Source organism: Eschscholzia californica, unplaced genomic scaffold, assembly GCF_041429995.1.
Source record: "Eschscholzia californica isolate CP2 unplaced genomic scaffold, dmEscCali1.0.p SCAF_3, whole genome shotgun sequence".
Classification (NCBI taxonomy): Eukaryota; Viridiplantae; Streptophyta; class Magnoliopsida; order Ranunculales; family Papaveraceae; genus Eschscholzia; species Eschscholzia californica.
Window position 1 is genome coordinate 22,251,674 of NW_028238420.1, and position 19,296 is coordinate 22,270,969.

At 39.9% G+C, this 19,296-nt stretch overlaps 1 protein-coding gene across 1 annotated transcript; it reads right to left on the minus strand.

The window, feature by feature from the left end:
• Positions 1–16,796: 16,796 nt before the first annotated feature.
• Positions 16,797–17,252, minus strand: LOC147549040 (uncharacterized). The gene has a single exon (XM_086668186.1). The coding sequence runs from the start codon at positions 17,250–17,252 to the stop codon at positions 16,797–16,799; it is 456 nt and encodes a 151-aa protein (XP_086524312.1).
• Positions 17,253–19,296: the final 2,044 nt, after the last annotated feature.

A 19,296-nucleotide genomic window follows, 5' to 3' on the forward strand; every position in this document is an offset into this window, starting at 1 on the left:
GCGTACTTTGGCACTGCCCTTAACTTCACCCTCCTGGGTGAGTAACTCCTTACTGATCATATCTCATATGACTCTTGGTTAACGATTTAAACATTAAATCGTCCTTTAGCCTCGAAATCCAAAACCCTTTTGCTGACTCGTTTGAGAATAACCATTTAGACATGTAGACCTCTTCATAGATCTACCCGTATTGTCCCGAGGTAAAAGATGGCACCCTGCTTTGGCATGACCCACCATCGATGAACAAGGGCTCAACAGGTGTCTTAATCTGGGTAGGCTTTACTCAAAATTCTTTTTGGGACTTATTACGTAATTTATCAAGTTGCGTTACTGTGAACTCTTGCATAACCATTCATGATTTATTACGTAAAAGTTTATGTGGGTTTGCGTAATGATTTGTTAAATCTTAGTATTACCCCTTAAAAGATCCCATCTTTTAAGTTTATTTCTTATTCGCCTATGGTTCGATTGGATTCATATCCAAGAACCTCTATTGACTACTCCCACTTGAACCATGATCTCATCATTCAGTTCGTCAATAGAATCTAAGACCCTATACTCTAAGTATTATTCGGGCACAACTCCTTGCGCTTAGAACAAGAAACGATAATCCTATCTAAAGGTATACTATTCTACGCAATCAAATACATCCATACATACAAAAATATGACAATCATAATAAATAAAGTATGTATCCTAGATTCATTTTTAGGTTTTGCTATCACATAGCTATTCGTGGGAATTTGTGACATCTCTATGTCTAATGTTTCTAAAGTTTCGTATTCTCAATACTCAAACTAAAACATTATGTTTCTTCCTTAATTGTTTCCAAAATCAAAATAAGGAAAAACTCCGTTCGGGTACTCCTCTAACCCGGGTCTATGTCGGAAAAATTATGCTCGGAACCGGGAGAAAAGTCTGAAAAACTCCCTTTCAGATCATGGCCTAAAAGACCCTTGAGTCCCACTCAAAAAGATCTGAGTCAACCCTGGTCAAAGTCCCTTGACTGGTCTTTGGTCAACTCTTGACTAAGCCTGGTCAAGGTCCGGTCCTTGAGACAGCACCTTCCTGCCGTGCTATGTCTCTCGGGCAGATGCGTCCTAGCCCAGCTAGACGCTTCTGTCCTAGGACAGACCATAGACATCTCGGGTGAGATGTCTAGGATGCGTCCTGGTCGCGTCCCAGACGCGTCCAGACCATCCGGTCGCTGCATATGCCTCTCGGATGCTCAATCCGAGAGCTGTTAGAACTCCCAGACGCGTCCCAGACGTGTCTGGTCTCGGGACAGCACATGTGCCATCTCGGATGTTCGGTCCGAGATGCACCCGTGCTCCACAGTCGCGTCCCAGACGCTTCTGTGCACAGACGGAAAGGCCATCCTATCTTGGATGCCTTCTGGACGCGTCCAGACGCGTCCTAGACGCTTCTGGATGCTCCGGTCGCATCCGAGTTGCGTCCGGAAGCTTCCAGTCGCATCCGAGATGCTTCTGGTTGCTCCAGACGCATCCTAGATGCATCCGGACGCCCGTCCAGTATCTCGGTCCTAGACCGAGACTCTAAATAGGTTCCCTCGAGCGCGTCCCAGACGCGTCAGGGATATCCGTGTTGGACTGGGATTCCCAGACGCGTCCTAGACGCTCTGGGATGTCCGAGACCCGAGAGTCTCGGACTCCTAGTCCAGCTCGGACTAGGATTCCCGGTCCTTCACGGACTGGGATTTCCAGTCCGCGTCCCTTTCTGTCTCGGACTGTCTGTCCGAGACGTGCTGGTCCGGCCCGGACGCGTCCTGGACGCGTCCTGGCCGGTCCGGCCAGTAGGGTTTCCAAATTTTTTTGGGAAATCCTGCCGTTCCAACTTCTTTTCCTTTTCTTTCTTTTTGTTCCAGCTGCTGTTAGGTACTGTTTTTGATCAATTCATCAACCAATCTTCATGGTTTTGATGATTTTTATCAAAATTCTAAAACCCTAACACTTGTTTATGAAAACTCTTTTCATAAAACTATGTTTCTAGTGTTTCTAGGTCATGAATCTCATCCAAAACCCTAATTTGATCTCATCAAACTTATGTTTAAATCTCTATTCAAACATTAAAACACTAATATCTAGTTGTTCAAGTATGAATCTAATTCATCTAGTCAAAGATAGTTCATGCAAACGGCTCGTGATGCCACTGAAGGGGAATAACCTAGTGTATCTCATACACCTAATTGTCTATTAGTGTTGGTAGCGGATCTCAAACATCATATGTTTAACACTAATTCCAGGATCTATACATGAACATACCAATGAACTAGATTGGAAAGAAGATTACCTCTTAATCGCTTTCCCACGAACTAAATTCCGATCAGTATTCGGAAGATAAGAGCTCCAAGTGTAGCTCCTCTACTTGAGACACCGAATAATGACTTGAACTCCCTCCTTTCAGTCAGCTAGGACCTTCTTGAAGGTTGAGATGAAGAACTCCTTCTTCTTGACTAGATACTTGAGAAAACTCCTTTTCTCTCTCTCTCTCTGAGATGTATATTCTGAAACTCTTTCAGTTGACCCTCTCAGTTGTTGAGAATTCAATCTCTCTCTTTAGGTTGTATAATTAGGTATATATAGAAATCCCTAGAAGAGGTATTAGACTCAAACTAGGATTCCATAAACCTAATTATTAGGCAACACCCAAAATACCCTCCATTGGGTCACTTAAGTGTGGCCGGCCAACATAGCCCTTTATGGGCTTCCTTGGCCGGCCCACTTAGGGCCTAGCCGGCCATCACATGGCCGGCCCTATTGCCTTGGCCGGCCATCACATGGCCGGCTCCCTAAAGCCATTCCGGGCCTCCCTCTTGGGCCCGGACATGTTTATCTCTTTCGGACTTCTCCGAATCTTTCTGGACTTACCAATAACGGATCCAATCCACTTATTTGCCATTTCCCATCTAGTCAATTCTCTCCGTTCAAATCATTATTCTGTTGTGTAACCCTTGTAGGATCCGGTCTATGTTAGCCTCGAATCAACTCTTGATTCGACGATCGTAGTTGGCTTCTAGCTAAGCATTACGACCCCTAATTGGACCGGACTAATGATCTTCCGAATAAGGTCATTAAGATCCTAATAGCCAAATTGTACGCATTGCATCCTTGGTCGAAGGACACTCCTTCGGAAGGATACCATTCCTTCAGACTTCAGGCACCATATCCTTCAGCGGAGAGTATGAATCCCCTTTTGCTGAAATTTGTGTCGAAAGTGACATCATTCATCAGACTACTGTTCCTTATACACCTCCACAAAATCGTGTAGCAGAGCAAAAGAATCGAACTCTGAAAGAGATGATGAATGCGTTATTACTCAGTTCTGGATTACCTCAGAACTTGTGGGGGGAGACAATATTGTCGGCCAACTACTTATTGAATAAGTTACCTCAAAAGAAAGCAGGTAAGATCCCTTATGAGTTGTGCAACAACCGAAAACCATCCTTTAAATTCATTAAAGTGTGGGGTTGTCTGGCCAAGGTCCTGGTGCCTTTACCTAAACGGGTCAAAATAGGACCAAGGACAATAGACTGTATTTTAGCTGGATATGCAGAAAACAGTAGTGCATATAGGTTTCTGGTTCACAAGTCTGATATAGAAGATATACATATATATACAATCTTAGAATCACGGGATGCCGAATTCTTTGAAAATATAGTTCCATGTAAATCTAGATAAGAGGAAAAATCTCTAAAAAAAAGTTAGAAACGAATTAAATACAGAAATCTCTGAAAGAGATAAAAATCTAGTAGAGGACTTGTCGGAAGGGCCTCGAAAGAGTAAAAGGGCAAGGGTAGAAAAAACATCCAATCCCGATTTTCTAACTTATATGTTTGAAAGTGAGCCTCAGACATACAGAGAAGCTATGTCAACTCCAGAAGATCCTTTTTGGAAAAAGGCAGTGAACAGTGAGATCGAGTCCATCATGAATAACCACACATGGGAGTTAGTAGATCTCCCGATAGGTTGCAAACCATTAGGTTGCAAATGGATATTCAAAAGGAAATTGAAGACAGATGGATCGATCGACAAGTACAAAGCCAGACTTGTGGCTCAAGGATTCAGACAGAGAGAAGGTCTAGATTATTTTAGAGGTGGGAATCGGGCGGGTTCGGTCGGGCTCGGACATAAGAGAGCCAGACTCGGGCGGATCGGGCACAAAAATCTAGAGCCCGCCACTATTAGCCGGGCGGATCGGGCCGAACAGATTCCACATATACACAGCCCGTAGCCCGTCTAAACCCGCCTGCCCGAGCGGGCTGCATCAGATTCGGGCTCGGATTATTTTATTAAAAATAATAATAATATATATAATAACATTTTATATGTAAAAACATAATTACTGTTATAGAAAGAAACACAAAAACAAAAATTTTCACTATAGTAATTTATACATCATTCATCTTTGAGCACATAAAAAAATACATATCATCATCATCATTAAGATAAAAGATTACATCTCATTACTTGAATAGAAAACAACCGCAGAAAAAACAATATAATCTTCATCAATCACAAAAAACATTATATCTCATTACATATCATCATCATCCATCTTAAGTCAAGATCTATTTTACAACCTTAAATAAAAAACAATCACAAAAGCAAAAACAAGAAACAACATATAACATCATTAAATAAAATCAGAAAAAAAAATTGTGAACTACTGTTTATAGAAGATAAAAGAGAAAGAGACAGTAACTAGTAACTACATGGATAGTAATGGTTCTTCAAATATTATAAAAGATAAAAGAGAGAGACAGTAACTTCAATGGAGGCAGAATTTTGGTTATGGTTTAATGGAAGCAGGAGTTTGGTTATGTTTTAATGGAGGCAGGAGTTTGGTTATGGTTTGACGGAGTTGTGGTTTAATGGAGGCAAGAGGTTAGAGAGAGAGAGAGGGAGATAGCGGAGAGAGAGAGAGGCGGAGATAGAGAGGGGCTGTGGCGATTAGGGTTAGGGTAATGGTGTTTCATCTGTTCCTCAAATAGAAGAGAAGACATAACTATATATATAGTGGTCCTTTCAGGGTTTTTTATAACAACGACTGAGATCACTCTTAACAGTATAATCTCAGCAGTATAAATTAATTTCGTGCGGGTTAATTCGGGCGGGCCTATCGGGCCGGACGCCGGGTAAGTGGCTCTGTCCGTGACCCGCCCACTATAACCCGATCTAACGGGCCGGGTAAGCCCGGCTCGGACTTTTTTCGGTCAACGGATTCCCAAGGATCGGGCGGATAGGGCCAGGCCTCGGGTTTTCAGACTGTTTTCCCAGCCCTAGATTATTTCGACACTTACTCACCAGTTACTCGAATCACGTCAATAAGATTGCTAATTGCGATAGCATCTATCCACAATCTAGAAATACATCAGATGGATGTAAAGACAACTTTCTTAAATGGACAACTGGAGGAAGAGATCTATATGACTCAACCAGAAGGGTTTGTGGTACCCGGCCAAGAGAAGAAAGTGTGTAAGTTAGTAAAGTCGCTTTATAGTTTAAAACAGGCTCCTAAGCAGTGGCACTTGAAATTTGATCAAGCAATGTTATCAAATGGGTTCAAAATAAATCAGTGTGACAAGTGCGTCTACACTAAGGTCACTGCTAAAGGATGTGTAATCCTATGTATGTACGTAGATGACATGCTTATTATGAGAATTTCGACATTAAAGACTTAGGTAGGGCTGAAGTCATTCTCGGAATAAAAATATTTAGAAGCTCTTCTGGGATAAAATTATCTCAGATTCACTACGTTGAGAAAATTCTAGAAAAATTCAGCAAGAATGATATGAGTTTATCTCGGACGCCGATAGCAGTGGCGTGGCTGAGATTTTGAGGGCCCGGTGCGAACTTTTAATCGGGGCCCTTTATATGATGTAAGAGCACAAAAATATTTACATGCGATATATTAGTAAAATAGTTAAGATTAACGGAAGAAAATATTATTATGACTAAAAACATTATGTAAAAGTATTAATACATGAAAGATTACATAATACTAGTAAGGATATTTAAATTATATTTGATGTAAGTAAATAAATCCAAGAACACAATTTAATCTAATATTTGAAAGATGCAATTATATGAATTAAAGAAGTATTCTTATAGCAAATAAGTATGACGTGGATAACCCAATTCAACACGTAAATCCTATACTTTTTGCATGAGAAATTATTCGGATAACAAAGAAAAAATATGCATATTTTGAAAATCCTATTGTATTTTAGTATATGAGAGAGAGGGAGGGGGAGAGAGAAGAACAAAGAAAAATAAAGATAATAGTAGAGAGAAAAAAGAAATGAGAAACATAGAAATAAAGTTAGATAAAAATATAAAAAACCAAATAGAGAAAGCGATTGGAGAGGCATTTAGAATAGTTATAATATAATAATATGGGCCTTATAAGGTGGGTGCCCTTAGGTATAACATCCTATAAAACATTTGAAAAATATGATTTAGGTTGTATGGGACTCGAACACGAGACCTCGTGGGCGCGTGAATCTGATCCCGACCAACTAGGCTATCGACTTTTGCTTGTACATTGGTCCAACGCTCTTTAGTTTATAGTTAGAAAAGATTTGAAATTACTAAAATGGGACCCTTAAATGGAAAGGGGCCCTGTGCGACCGCACCGGTCGCACCCCCTCTCCCACGCCCCTGGCCGATAGATTCGACTGTGCATTTGATGAAAAATCGTGGTCAAGAAATAAACCTGTTAAGGTACTCACAGATTATCGGAAGTCTAATGTACTTGATGAATTGTACACGTCTAGACATAGCCTATTCTATTAGCAAATTGAGTAGGTTTACTAGCAATCCAAGTAAAGAACATTGGATGGCTATAGTAAGGGTACTTCGGTAGTTGAGACAGACTAAAGAGTATGGGCTATTATATACCAAATATCCAGAAGTATTAGAGGGATGCGGATGCCAACTGGATCTCAGATACTGATGATACCAAGTCAACCAGTGGATACGTATTCACACTGGGTGGGGCTGCCATATCATGGAAATCCTCAAAGCAAACATGCATAGCTCGATCGACAATGGATTCCGAATTCATTGCTCTGGATAAAGCAAGAGAAGAGGCAGAGTGGTTGCGACACTTCTTGGAGGATATTCCTATATGGACTAAGCCGGTGCCTCCAATAAATATACACTGCGATAATAAGGCAACTATTGCAAGAGCACATAGTAAAATGTGTAACGGTAAGTCACAACACATCAATCGACGACATAACACCGTAAAGCAATTACTCTCAGAAGGAGTCATAACAGTAGATTGTGTCAAATCTAAGGATAACCTAGCGGATCCATTTACAAAAGGGTTACCTAGAGAGTTAGTAATTGCTTCATCAAGGGGAATGGGACTTTTGCCTAAAGTAAATGAGTAAAGTCATAACGGAAACCCAACCTATGTGACTGGAGATCCACAGATGTAGGTTCAACGGGAAAACTAAAGTTATATACTGACTCGAACGAAACACTGAAACAGATTTATCTCTTACCCATTCCTAGGATGAAATCAGTGTTGTCTGTAATGAGAAGTTACGCGTTAAGTTTTTAATGAATTTGAAAACTTAGAACTTGATTTCAACGTGAGGTATAGCAGGATACCTTATTACGGATAACCTATGTGTGTGCGAACTGATGCCGGTTTTATGAGAAGGTCGTAATGGCCGACTTCTCTAGAGCACACATGAAAACCAGGTTGTTCAGGGCCGAAATGAACACAACCGAGAACTTTTGAAAGTAAGAAACTAGTTGTGTGATAGTTACTTGTTGGTTTACAACTCATTGGACCCAGTTCAAGACATAGTTCACTAAGGTCTTTGTAAACCCGATGGTTACTCACGACGGAAGATTCAAAACTGCAAGCTATCTATCCCGATGCAGTGAAATTCTGCCTTTAAGCTCTGTCAATGTCAGTGTATCAGTCTAGTAAGTCTGCATGATAGAAATCTCGAATATTCATTCATGTGGGAGATTGTTGGAATCGGAGCCGATTTCAGATTGGTTAAAGTCGTCAAACTCAGAAAAGAAGCATGTCATTGCGTTCATCTCGTCGAACTCTTAAGTTCAGATACAAGAATCACTCAAATCCGATTCTGGATGAATGAGATATTCAAGTCTGAAGTTTGTTCGATGTTTGGTTAATTTAGAGACTAAGTCGCAATAAGGAAAAGTTGGTTTGGGGACCATTTACCCTAAGCGAACAAGCCCAGGTCAGACGGCTGACGTTCGCTCCCCCCAAATACGCAAGATCCTACGGATCTGGTTAAGCCCGTGTCGGGCACCGAGTGGGACATCTCCTGAACCTCAATCTAACGGTTGATTTCCTTCAGTTGTCGGGCTAAGTTTCGGGATTCATCTCATGATCCAGTGGAGGGCATTTCTTCCGAGATTTTCAGAGCGATCTGATGGTCCTAATTGCAGCTGACAAGTAACTATTGGAACTAAGTGATCCGTCACTTCTTTCTCCCAACTGATGCGTCCCTAAAACCCAACAAAAGTGTCCCTTATGAATAGGTCTCTTCGAAACCTATTTATAGGACCCAAATGAACTCCAAATCTCATTCTGTTTCCAGAGTATCCAGCATTATTAGAAGATCATATTTGAGTGTCTAACAGAAAGATTTTGCAGAGTTTTCAAGGAGTTTCATAAGCAAGAAGTTTGGTCCATTTGCAATAAGTCAGAGGTAAGTATACTTTCAAGTTCGACTGCTTTCTGATTCGAAGTACCATTGAATCGAAAGGTTAATCGTTGTATCCTGGGAGACAAACGTCGTTAACTATTTGGTACTATACAGGGCGTCAATTGTCTTATGGAAAGAGGAATACCTCGCCTCGATTAAAAATCTTCTTCTTCTTATCCTCTGATTTTTCTTTTTCTTTTTAGTCTATCTGATTTCTTAATCAAAGACATTATGATTTTTCAAAATCAGAAGTGTGTTGATTTTGAAGTAATAAATCAGTAAACACAGAAGGAATACAATTCCTCTTTCCGATCTTAAATCGATAGTGAGATTCGACTACGAATCATCTGTTCTGAATAGCAGACCTTATCGGTTAGAAATACGAAAGATATTGAGTTGTTCTATTCCTTAGTTTTTCTCCATTTATTTGGAAAGAAAGTGTTTTTTGATTGATTTACAAATAAAATCAAAGTAGTAACCAGTTTCACCAGTGATTCGGTTATAGACTCGCTGAGCCAGTTCGTTGAATCGGTATACCGAAACCAACAAAAACAAGATCTTGGAAATAGTTCTAGATCGTTTATCCAGATATGAGAAATGCTACTAAAATTGAGATTTGAGATGAAGAGGTGAAGGTTTTGGGACTTGCAGAGGAAGAAAGAAGATGAGAAAATCGCCCTTGGCTTGGGTGTTTCTGTCTCCTAAAAAAATCCAAACCTCAATGACTCATCGTTAAGACTCTTTGTTTGTAGCATATAAATCTAGCATACCCTCTAATTTGATTTGAAAACTGTATGCTATTTTCAAGTCCGAAATTCAAAAATCACAGAGATATGCATTAATATTTATAGATCATAAAGGCAAGCAACCACCATAAGTACACGAGATTAAGATAAACAAACAAATGAAAAGTTGTGTCTTCTCTTATTTATTTGTAGTAGTTCATCGAGTTTCTCTTTATTGAACTATGATGTTTTGTTACTTGCTTTAAATTTCAAACACAAAGCAGGCTTCGATATTAGTTATTGTAGGACCTGCAAAAAATAATACTAATTAGGACAATGAACAAATTGAAGCTAATAATAAACAAATGTACAAAAAGAAATGGACTTGAAGTTTTACCTGTGAGTTACAACTGACTGGGATAAGCTCCCAATGTTTCATTCAATTTTCCTACAAACTGCAGAAAAACAATTATGTAACGATATAAATGTTGACTAACAAAATGTTTGTCATATACAAGAGTACCCCAAATTTAGTACAGTTTGAATTGATTAAAGAAGAATTTAAATCCTCGATAAACTTCAAAGAGACAAAGCAGATTATTAGAATTTGAAATGAACTAAAGAGAGATTCCCTTCCGCGACTCTGCTCGTCTCTTGAATAGATGTTACTATTCCAGTATCACTACTTCGAAGATATCTTCTTAATAGTTAGATACAATTATTTCTTAACTCAGAATAGAAAATATATGATGTAAAACATTTTCCGAAAAATTTGAAAGAAAATAACAATGAGACACTTAATTTGGCAAACATCTGAATGATGAAACTCCTTCTATTAGCAAGCATAGCAATCAACAAAAACCAAAGAAGTCGAAGGCCTAAATCGTACCAACTTCAAATAACTTTTTTTAATTAATTTAAACTATTGAATACCCTTAGTTGAACAAAGCCGTCAATCTATTATATACAACACAATGTTTTGTGCTGACTGAGACAAATTGAAAGATAAATCCAGCCGTTCGTTGCATTTTCAATAGCATCTTCACCCTTTGATTTATAACTTACCCTAAAAATAACAAATTTATTCACACACAGATTAAATTATACATTACCCTCTTATTAAATCAATGGCCAAAAGTTATTGCAAACAATTGTAACGCCACCACTCATTAAATTTTTACATAACCCTCTCACTAAATCAATGGCCAACAGTTATTGAAAACAATTGTAACGTATATCTCTTTACTATTCATCCCTCTCTCATTCTTCTCTAACAAAATTACCAGTTAAGTGCAGATAATTATAGCGTCCCTCTCTCTTCGTCTTCTGGCACACTCTCTCCTTATTCTCTAACAAAATTTTTCCAATTTACACGAAATTTATTCATTAATCTTCAAATGACTGTATGATTTTATTTTTTCAAGAATGTATATGATGAGAGGGACAAAGTGATGCAAAAGCTTGTGTTTAGTAGCCATAGATGTTGCCATAGTATGTCTTTCAAATAGAACGTTAAAACTACAAATCTTCGATTAATGTTTATCTCATTTTAGATTTTAATTCAGGGACGTCAATTTGCAGAAAGATGAACAAAAAACCAACACATGTTGTTATGGGTACTCGGGTATAACCAAAAGTAGAAAGGCATCGTTCGCTCTCCAGTGTCGATCAGTAGATGAAGGTGAAGGGTTGGCTGCCTTTCAAAGTATTTGTAGGCTCAACATCATGGTTGTCGGTCTTTAATTTTGGAAGGAGACTCTCTAAACATATGCAACTCTTTGAATGGTGTAACAAATTTGGCCCATTGGACAACAAATCATGTTTTGAAACAAATCAGGAAGATATCCTCGGTGTTCGCCTCTATCACTTTTGCTTTTGTTCATAGGAAGTTTAATAGCAAAGCTCATAATCTTGTTACTAAGTCTAGGAAATCGGGTTTATGTTTTACTTCGCGTTTTCCTAATTGTACTTCTCCTCACCCTAACTCTACTTTCCCTCAAACTGAATTTATGGAACAGATGTTATGGTTGTACTAAAAAAATACATATAAGATTCAATTGCCACGTCTCTTTTCTTTCTTCCCCATTTCTCCACTTTAGAGTGAGAAAGAAAAAAAAAACGTTCGTGATTCTTTTTCTTCACAGAATCACAGCTCGGGTACTCTGGTTCCAAATTAACCAGAAACTACTTCTCTACAACAATCCTCAAAATTCTATCTTCATCTTTTCCTCCTAGATTTTTTCTACGCTTCTCTTACACCTATATTTGTTTGATGGTTATTCAAATGTTGTTGGTTGCTTCTACGGGAAACGCAAATGGGGTCTTTTGGAGAAGTTTAGGAGTGTTACGAAGAGAAAAAGTTATGTAAAAAGAATCGGTGAAAAGATTGTTGGTTTATCTTGATATTAATCTTGGTACCAAATATTACATTTCTGGGTAAGAAAAATTCATGACAATTTGCTTGACTTCATTAATAATTTCGTCTACTGTGATTGATACAACTGTCCATGCCCTAGAGCACGGGCTATATCCTAGTTTATATAGAAAGAATGAGAATTTAGGTCAACGACCTCATTTCAAGTTTTTCCTTAGTTAAAAATACAAGTAATATTTAAAACCCACACATTTGTATTCTGTTTGGTTAAAAGCCAACATAATGCAACCACCGCAACTATTTTTTGCAACGAATTCCAACCTTTTGCAACAAGTTGTAAATTATATAAGTTATTGAGGGGGCTGAAGACTAAAAAAATTAAGTGATCTTATTTCACCAAATAAAAAAAGAGTTAATTCATATATGGCCTCCTACTTTGTGACCAGCTTCCTTTATGGCCCCTTTTTTTTCGTAAATTCAAATATGACCCCCTATTTTCAAGTAAATGTCATTACTACCCTTCTTAATTCTAAATTTAAAACATTAAAAAAAAAAAAAAATTCCACCTCACCCTTCTCTCTCTACAACTCACCCCTATCTCTCTCTCTCCAACTCACCTCTCTCTTCTTCAGCGAGGTCGCCGGTCGGCGTCCTTCAAACCTAAAAAAAAAATTCTATCTCCTCTCTCTCTCTAAATTTTTTTTTTTAAATCTCTCCACTCTCTCTCTTTAAAAACTCCGGCGAGGGGAACCCCTTTGCCGGAGTTTTTAGAGAGAGAGAGTGGAGAGATTTAAAAAAAAAAATTTAAGAGAGAGAGAGAGGAGAGAGATTTTTTTTTTTTTTTTTTAGGTTTGAAGGTTGCCGGCCGGAAAATTTTCCGGCCGGCGACCTTAACGGAGAAGAGAGAGGTGAGTTAGAGAGAGAGAGAGAGGGGTGAGGTGGAAATAACTTTTTTTAAATGTTTTAAATTTAAAATTAAGAAGGGGGCTATATAGGAATTAACTCATAAAAAAATTAGGGTTAATAACATATGAAGGTTAAAATAATGGTTATTTACCAAATGGCCCCCTACTTTATAACAAGCTTCACGCGTAGTCCTTTACTTTATCAAAAATACCTAGATGGTTCCTTTTTTCGTTACCGTCACATGTCCGTTAAAGTCAGCTTTCTCTTTTCCGAAACTGCCCTTCCGTGTTGTCATTTCTCTCTCCTTCATCCCACCACCTCTCTCTGCCATGTCATCCCTCTCACCACCTCATCATCTTCTCCGATAAGGTCGAAACATATTTGACCGTGTGATAATAAATTTTACTGGTTAGTGTGGAATATATTTCTTGTAAGTGAAACCCACTTGACCGATAAGGTGGTGAGAGGGATAGCCGAAACTTATGAACTCCCACTTATCAAAGATCCGGGATAGACTCTACGAGAAACCCTAGATATTCAAGAGAGGAAACTTCTCCTTCGGTTTGACGGCAACCGCCTCACCACCGCCACTAATCACAGTCGGCCTAACATCGGCTATAAAAGGCCCCCCACATCGTCCTTCACAGGACACGATCTCTGTAAACCAAAAAGATCACAAGAGACTGAGAGTTCTCATAACTCGCCCCCAAAAGGATCAATCAATATTCATTCTTTTACTACAAAGAGCACCCTGACTGGCTTGAGCGTCAGAGCGATTTTCGAACCCTTTGCAGGTTTCCCCCCTCGGAAATAGACGAACAAGAGCTGGAGCAAGGAGCAAGAACGAGGAGCAGAATAAAGAGAAACAGAGTAGGAAGCAGAGCTGGAAGCAAGAATACTAAGTAGAACAACTCCCAACATAACATGAGAATCATACATAACAGAGGTTGTTGTGCATTAACTCCCTTTTTCATGCTGATCTAATGGAAGGCCAATTTTTGACATCAGCATCTGGCGCTAGAAGGAGGGCATCTCTCCAGCAAAATCATCAATTCAGTAATCCGAATCCTATTCATTAAACTTTTTAGACTAACTATTCCTTCAAGTCCATCAGGAAGGCATGATGTCGGAACACAGCACCATCAGGAATCCAATGACGGAATCACCTCCCCAGAAATCGGGGACCCGAAATCAAAGAACCAGAAAAGAGAAAATCCAGGAGGAAGAAGAAAAGACAGCGGACCTGACCGTACCAGTGCAGATTGACGAAAAGGCCAGCGAGGTGACTTATGTCGGGAGTACCCTGGACAAAGGCGATAAGGAAGATCTGGTTTCCTTTTTTAGGGCACACCGTCATATTTTCGCATTCAGTACCGACGAGGTACCCGGGATAGATCCCGGGATCATCACTCACAAACTCAACGTTACAGAAGGGAGTAGACCCGTAAAACAGAAAAAAAGGAACTTCGCACTACTTAAACATGCCGAGATAGCCAAACAAGTCGAGAAGCTCCTAGTGTCAAGAGTCATAAGGGAAACACGATATCCGCAACGGTTGGCCAACGTGGTGTTAGTAAAAAAGAAGAACGATACGTGGAGAATGTGAATAGACTTCACCGATCTGAACAAAGCCTGCCCGAAGGACAGTTTCCCGCTATCATCCATAGATTAGCTGGTGGATTCCACAGCCGGGCACGAACTACTCAGTTTTATGGACGCCTTCGCGGATACCATCAGATCGCCATGCACTGGGTTGATCAGGAGCACACTGCATTCCTAACTCGCCGAGGGCTATATTGCTACCGACAAATGCCCTTCCGTCTCAAGAACGCCGGAGCTACATATCAACGCTTGGTCAATGGAATGTTTGAAGACCAGCTCGGAAAAACGGTCGAGTGCTATGTGGACGACATGATCGTGAAATATATTTCTGGTAAGTGTGAAATATATTTCTGGTAAGTGTGAAATATGGTTCCACTCAATGTGAAATAAATTTTATTGGTAAGGGTGAAATATATTTCTGGTAAGTGTGAAATATGGTTCCACTCAACGAGATCATCAAAAGAGTTTTGGATACTCGAGGCAAAAGGATGGATTAATCATATAACATGTAATCCATCAACCGAGAGTTATAGGATATGATCAGTGAAGTAGTTCACTCACCTAAATCGATGGGAATTAAGGGTAGGGACCTAGTCCGCTTAATCCTTGAGAGATAGGATCTCAGAATCGCATTATTCAACCAGGGACGGTTTTCTTGGATAATGTGGCAAAAACAGAGTCATTTTGCGAAAATATCGAATGTAATACTTAGCAAAATCATTTTTCTGTTTCATGTAGTTTTACTATGGCAAAAGATAATCTCTTCAACTTATGTTTAATCCTCGATGAGGATAAATTGAACAAGGACAACTTCCACGATTGGGAGAGTAGATTGAGAAAGTTTTTCAGATCTACGAACAAAGAAAGCGTACTAGATACCCCAATTCCAAGGATAACTGCGACCTCAAGGGTTGAGGATCAAAAGCAGGCCGTTGTCCACCATGGAACCTAATCTTCAAAAGAGATTCAGGAAAATAGATGCGCACACAATCATCCGACGGTTGAGGGCCATGTCTTGAAACAGATCGTGGTTGAGGAAGTACGGGACTTCCAAGGCAATCCGGAGAGGCATTGGAATGTCTGAATCGAAGAAAGAACTTCAACTGATTCAGATGAACAAAGGGAAGAAGGAAGGAATTCACGATTCCAACCAAGGTATCTATGTTATCGAAGCTAACTTAGCAAATATAGATGATCCCCCCTCATGGGTTTTTGATACCGGATGCGGTGCTCATATCATCTTTGATGTACAGGGGATTAAGGGAATTAGATCTTTGTCTAAAAAGGAGATGGTCCTACGAGTGGCGAATAGAGCAACTGTTGCTGCGAAAGCTGTAGGAACCTATAGTCTACCTTTAGAAACTGGTCTAGTCTTAGAACGTCATAATTGTTATTATGTACCTTCTATTTCTAGAAACATTATCTCTGTCTCGGCGTTAGACGAAGAGGGATATCACCTATTAATAAAAAACCCGGCGTTGTTCTTTATATAAAGGTGAAATGTTTTATACCAGTGCTAAGTTATACAACGGTCTCTATATGACAAGTATTGAGAATGAAGTCTTTAAGATAGAAACCAAGAGGGTACAATCAGATAATTCAAATCCAAGTTACCTTAGGCACTGTCGTTTGGGTCACGGTCTCTATCTGAATCGCATGAAGAAGCTTCATAAGCATGGACTTCTAGGATCGTATGAACTAGAATCATACGACACGTGTGAATCATGTTTGATGGATAAAATGACAAGGTCCTCCTTTAAAGGAAAGGGAGACCGAGCCAAACCCAACCATAGGGCGAGTGGAATCCGATACATAAATCAGTTAATAAAAGAATAGAAAAAGTAACCATTGGAACTCATACATACGGACGTGCGTGGACCAATGAGTACTCCAGCGAGAGGTAACTTTAGCTACTTCGTCACATTCACGGATGACTTCACTCGTTATGGTTACATATACTTGATGAAGCACAAATCCGAATCGTTTGAAATATTCAAACAATTTCAGAACGAAGTAGAGAATCAACTTGGCAAGAAAATAAAAGTCATCCAGTCCGATCGGGGTGGTAAATATTTTAAGTCAAGAAATCGTGCGAAAAAATTCGTTATATAGTTTGGTGCAGTTTCATGTTGCTACAATTTCGTATGGAATGAAGTTTTAGGACATATGAAACACATTGGATGAAAAAAATCACAACTTGTGCTAAAAAATTCGTTACACAAGTTTGGTGCAGTTTCCAATTGCAGACGTTTCGTTTGCAATCAGAGGTGTCGAAATTGAGGTAAAACCCCAAATAATTCATATGGAATGGAGTTTCAGGACATATGAAACACATTGGATAAAAAAAATAACAACTTGTGCGAAAAAATTCGTTACACAATTTGGGGTAGTTTTTTTTTGCAATAGTAAGCGGGTTAAGGGCCCGCCCCGAACAAAAGAAAGCAAAAGAAAAGCAACAACCAAAAGCAAACTAGTTACATCTTCTTAGCCTAATAGTACCCCTTTTGTCTTCCTCAAGAATGACTGTTAAGGCCGAGGGAAGAGTATTCGGGTCAAGCTCCACAAGAGGGAGCCCAATCTTCATTTTAGAGAGCCAATTCGCAGCCTGATTAATCTCTCGCACCGCATGTTGAACATTGCAAGTTCCAAAAGAATTCAATAAACACTGGATCCTTTGCCAGAGCCACCAAGCCTCCCAAAGAGGGGTCTTACTCTTGTCCAACATCAGACCACACACAATAGAGGAGTCAGAAGCGAGAATAACCTTCCTGAGCCCCACTTTCAAAGCAAGCTTCAACCCCAACTCTACCCCTTGTAGCTCATGAACAATCACACTAGATCGACTAGCCGATCCAGTGGCTGCAGCAATCACAGCCCCCTTTCTGGTCCTAATAAGAGCCCCAAACCCTGTTGCTTCTGAGTCCATTGCTCCATCAGTGTTAATGAGGCAGAATCATGCGCAAGGAGGCTCCCATATGTGTCCCTTCACAAAGGTAGGAAACAAAGGAAGTTCAACATTCCATCTGCTGAGCAGGTCCCTGTTCAAAGAAGAGTTCTCTATTTTTCCCTTCCAGGCCAATAGAATAATCTTAACTTCATTTTTACTCAAGTTTAATATAGAGGAGGGAGGCCTGCCATCACCCTGGAAGATTCTCATGTTCCTTTCTCTCCATATGTGTGACAAGTAGGCAGTGAAGACAAAGGCTGCCCAGCATTCTTTTCAAATCACTACCCTGAATTTGGGTATGAAACCAATCAAGGACCCCCTCCCATGAAGCATAATGTTTCCTCTGGATGCCCATAAGGCCAAGAATACCCTCCCAAACCAGAAGAGAGAATTCACAGCTAAAGAAGAGGTGAAAGTCATTCTCAGCCTCCTTGGAGCATAACCGACAAATGGGATCAACAGTCACTCACCATTTCAGGAGCCTATCACAAGTCCTAAGCCTTTTGTGCATAGCCACCCAGGCAATAAAACCATGCTTAAGAATCACTAAAGGAGAGCAAATAAGCTTCACCCACTGCACCTGTGTTCCTTGAGGTCTGATCTTCATATAAGTGGCTATAAGAGTGTAGGGAAGCTGTCCATACCACCCTGTCTCAGCCCCGCCTATCTCCACAAGAGGGAGACCTTACAAAATCTCCTCTAAGTGCACACTGATATGGTGGGTAATATCCCAGCTACCAGAAGATATGGGCCTCAGCCACCTTTGTATTAGCATGAAGAAGGGAGCTAAATCTAAGATATGCAGGAAAAAAGTCCCAAAGAAGCCCCTTGTGATGCCACACATCCTTCCAGAACGGGGTGTTATTCCCCTTGCCTATCAAATGGAGAGTCAGGCTCTGACCTGCAGTCCTACTGTCCAAAACTCTCCTCCAACACCATGAGAAATCATGAGAAGAAGGCATAAGCAAGAAATCCTTAGACTTAATCAGATTTCTCTTGACCCATCTAACCCATAAGGTATCCTTCCCACTGACAATTTCCCAAACATGCCTCAAGTTCATTGCCTTATTTAGCAACTCAATATCTCTAATACCCAAGCCACCTTCTTCGATGAGACAAATAGAAGTCCAACCAACATAAGCTTTCTTTGCACCCATTTGAAGCCCTGTCCAAAGAAATTTGCTAAAAAGAGAATTGATTTCTTTATACACCCTCTTGGGAAACACAAACACAGAAGTCCAGAATATAAGCATGTTGTTTAACACAACCTTGAGCAGGAGCACTCTGCCAGCAAAAGACAGGAACCTGGCCATTGTATCCTAGTTTGAATCTTATTAAGAAGGGAAATACAATCATTATAAGAAAACCTAGAAGAGATAAGAGGCAGACCAAGATACCTCATAGAGAGCTCCCCTTTTTGAAAACCCAGAATCTCCCTGACTTCATCACCTTGAGCCCCTCCACCAGCCCAAAAAATAGTACTTTTATGGAAATTAGCAGAGAGACCAGTTACTTTGAAGAACTTAACAAGAACATTTTGTGAAGAGGTGGCGGAGCTCACATCCCCCTTCATAAAGACCATCAAATCATCAACAAAACACAAATGAGTCACCATAAGATCCTTGCACTTAGGATGGAGGTGAAATCTGCTAGCTGCCTCCTCTTGAGCTAAGAAAGTGGAGAAGACCTCCATAACCATAACAAATAAGTAAGGGGAGATTGGGCAACTCTGTCTGACACCCTTTTTTTTATAATGATAAGCTGGAGAAGCCCGAACCTAATACAATGATATAAAACTAAATAAAACAGCAAAAAAATCAAATTACAACATTTCATTAGCCCCACCCTTTTTTCATTCTCACTGTCCCTTTAGAGTCCGCATTGACAATGTTGACTAGTTCCACCGGCAGTTGACTGACATTCAAGTGAGTTACTCTCGGTCCGAGCCTCATCTTTGACAAGTGATCAGCAGCTTGGTTTGCTTCCCTATAGACATGAAACACCCGAAAACTCTGAAACTGGC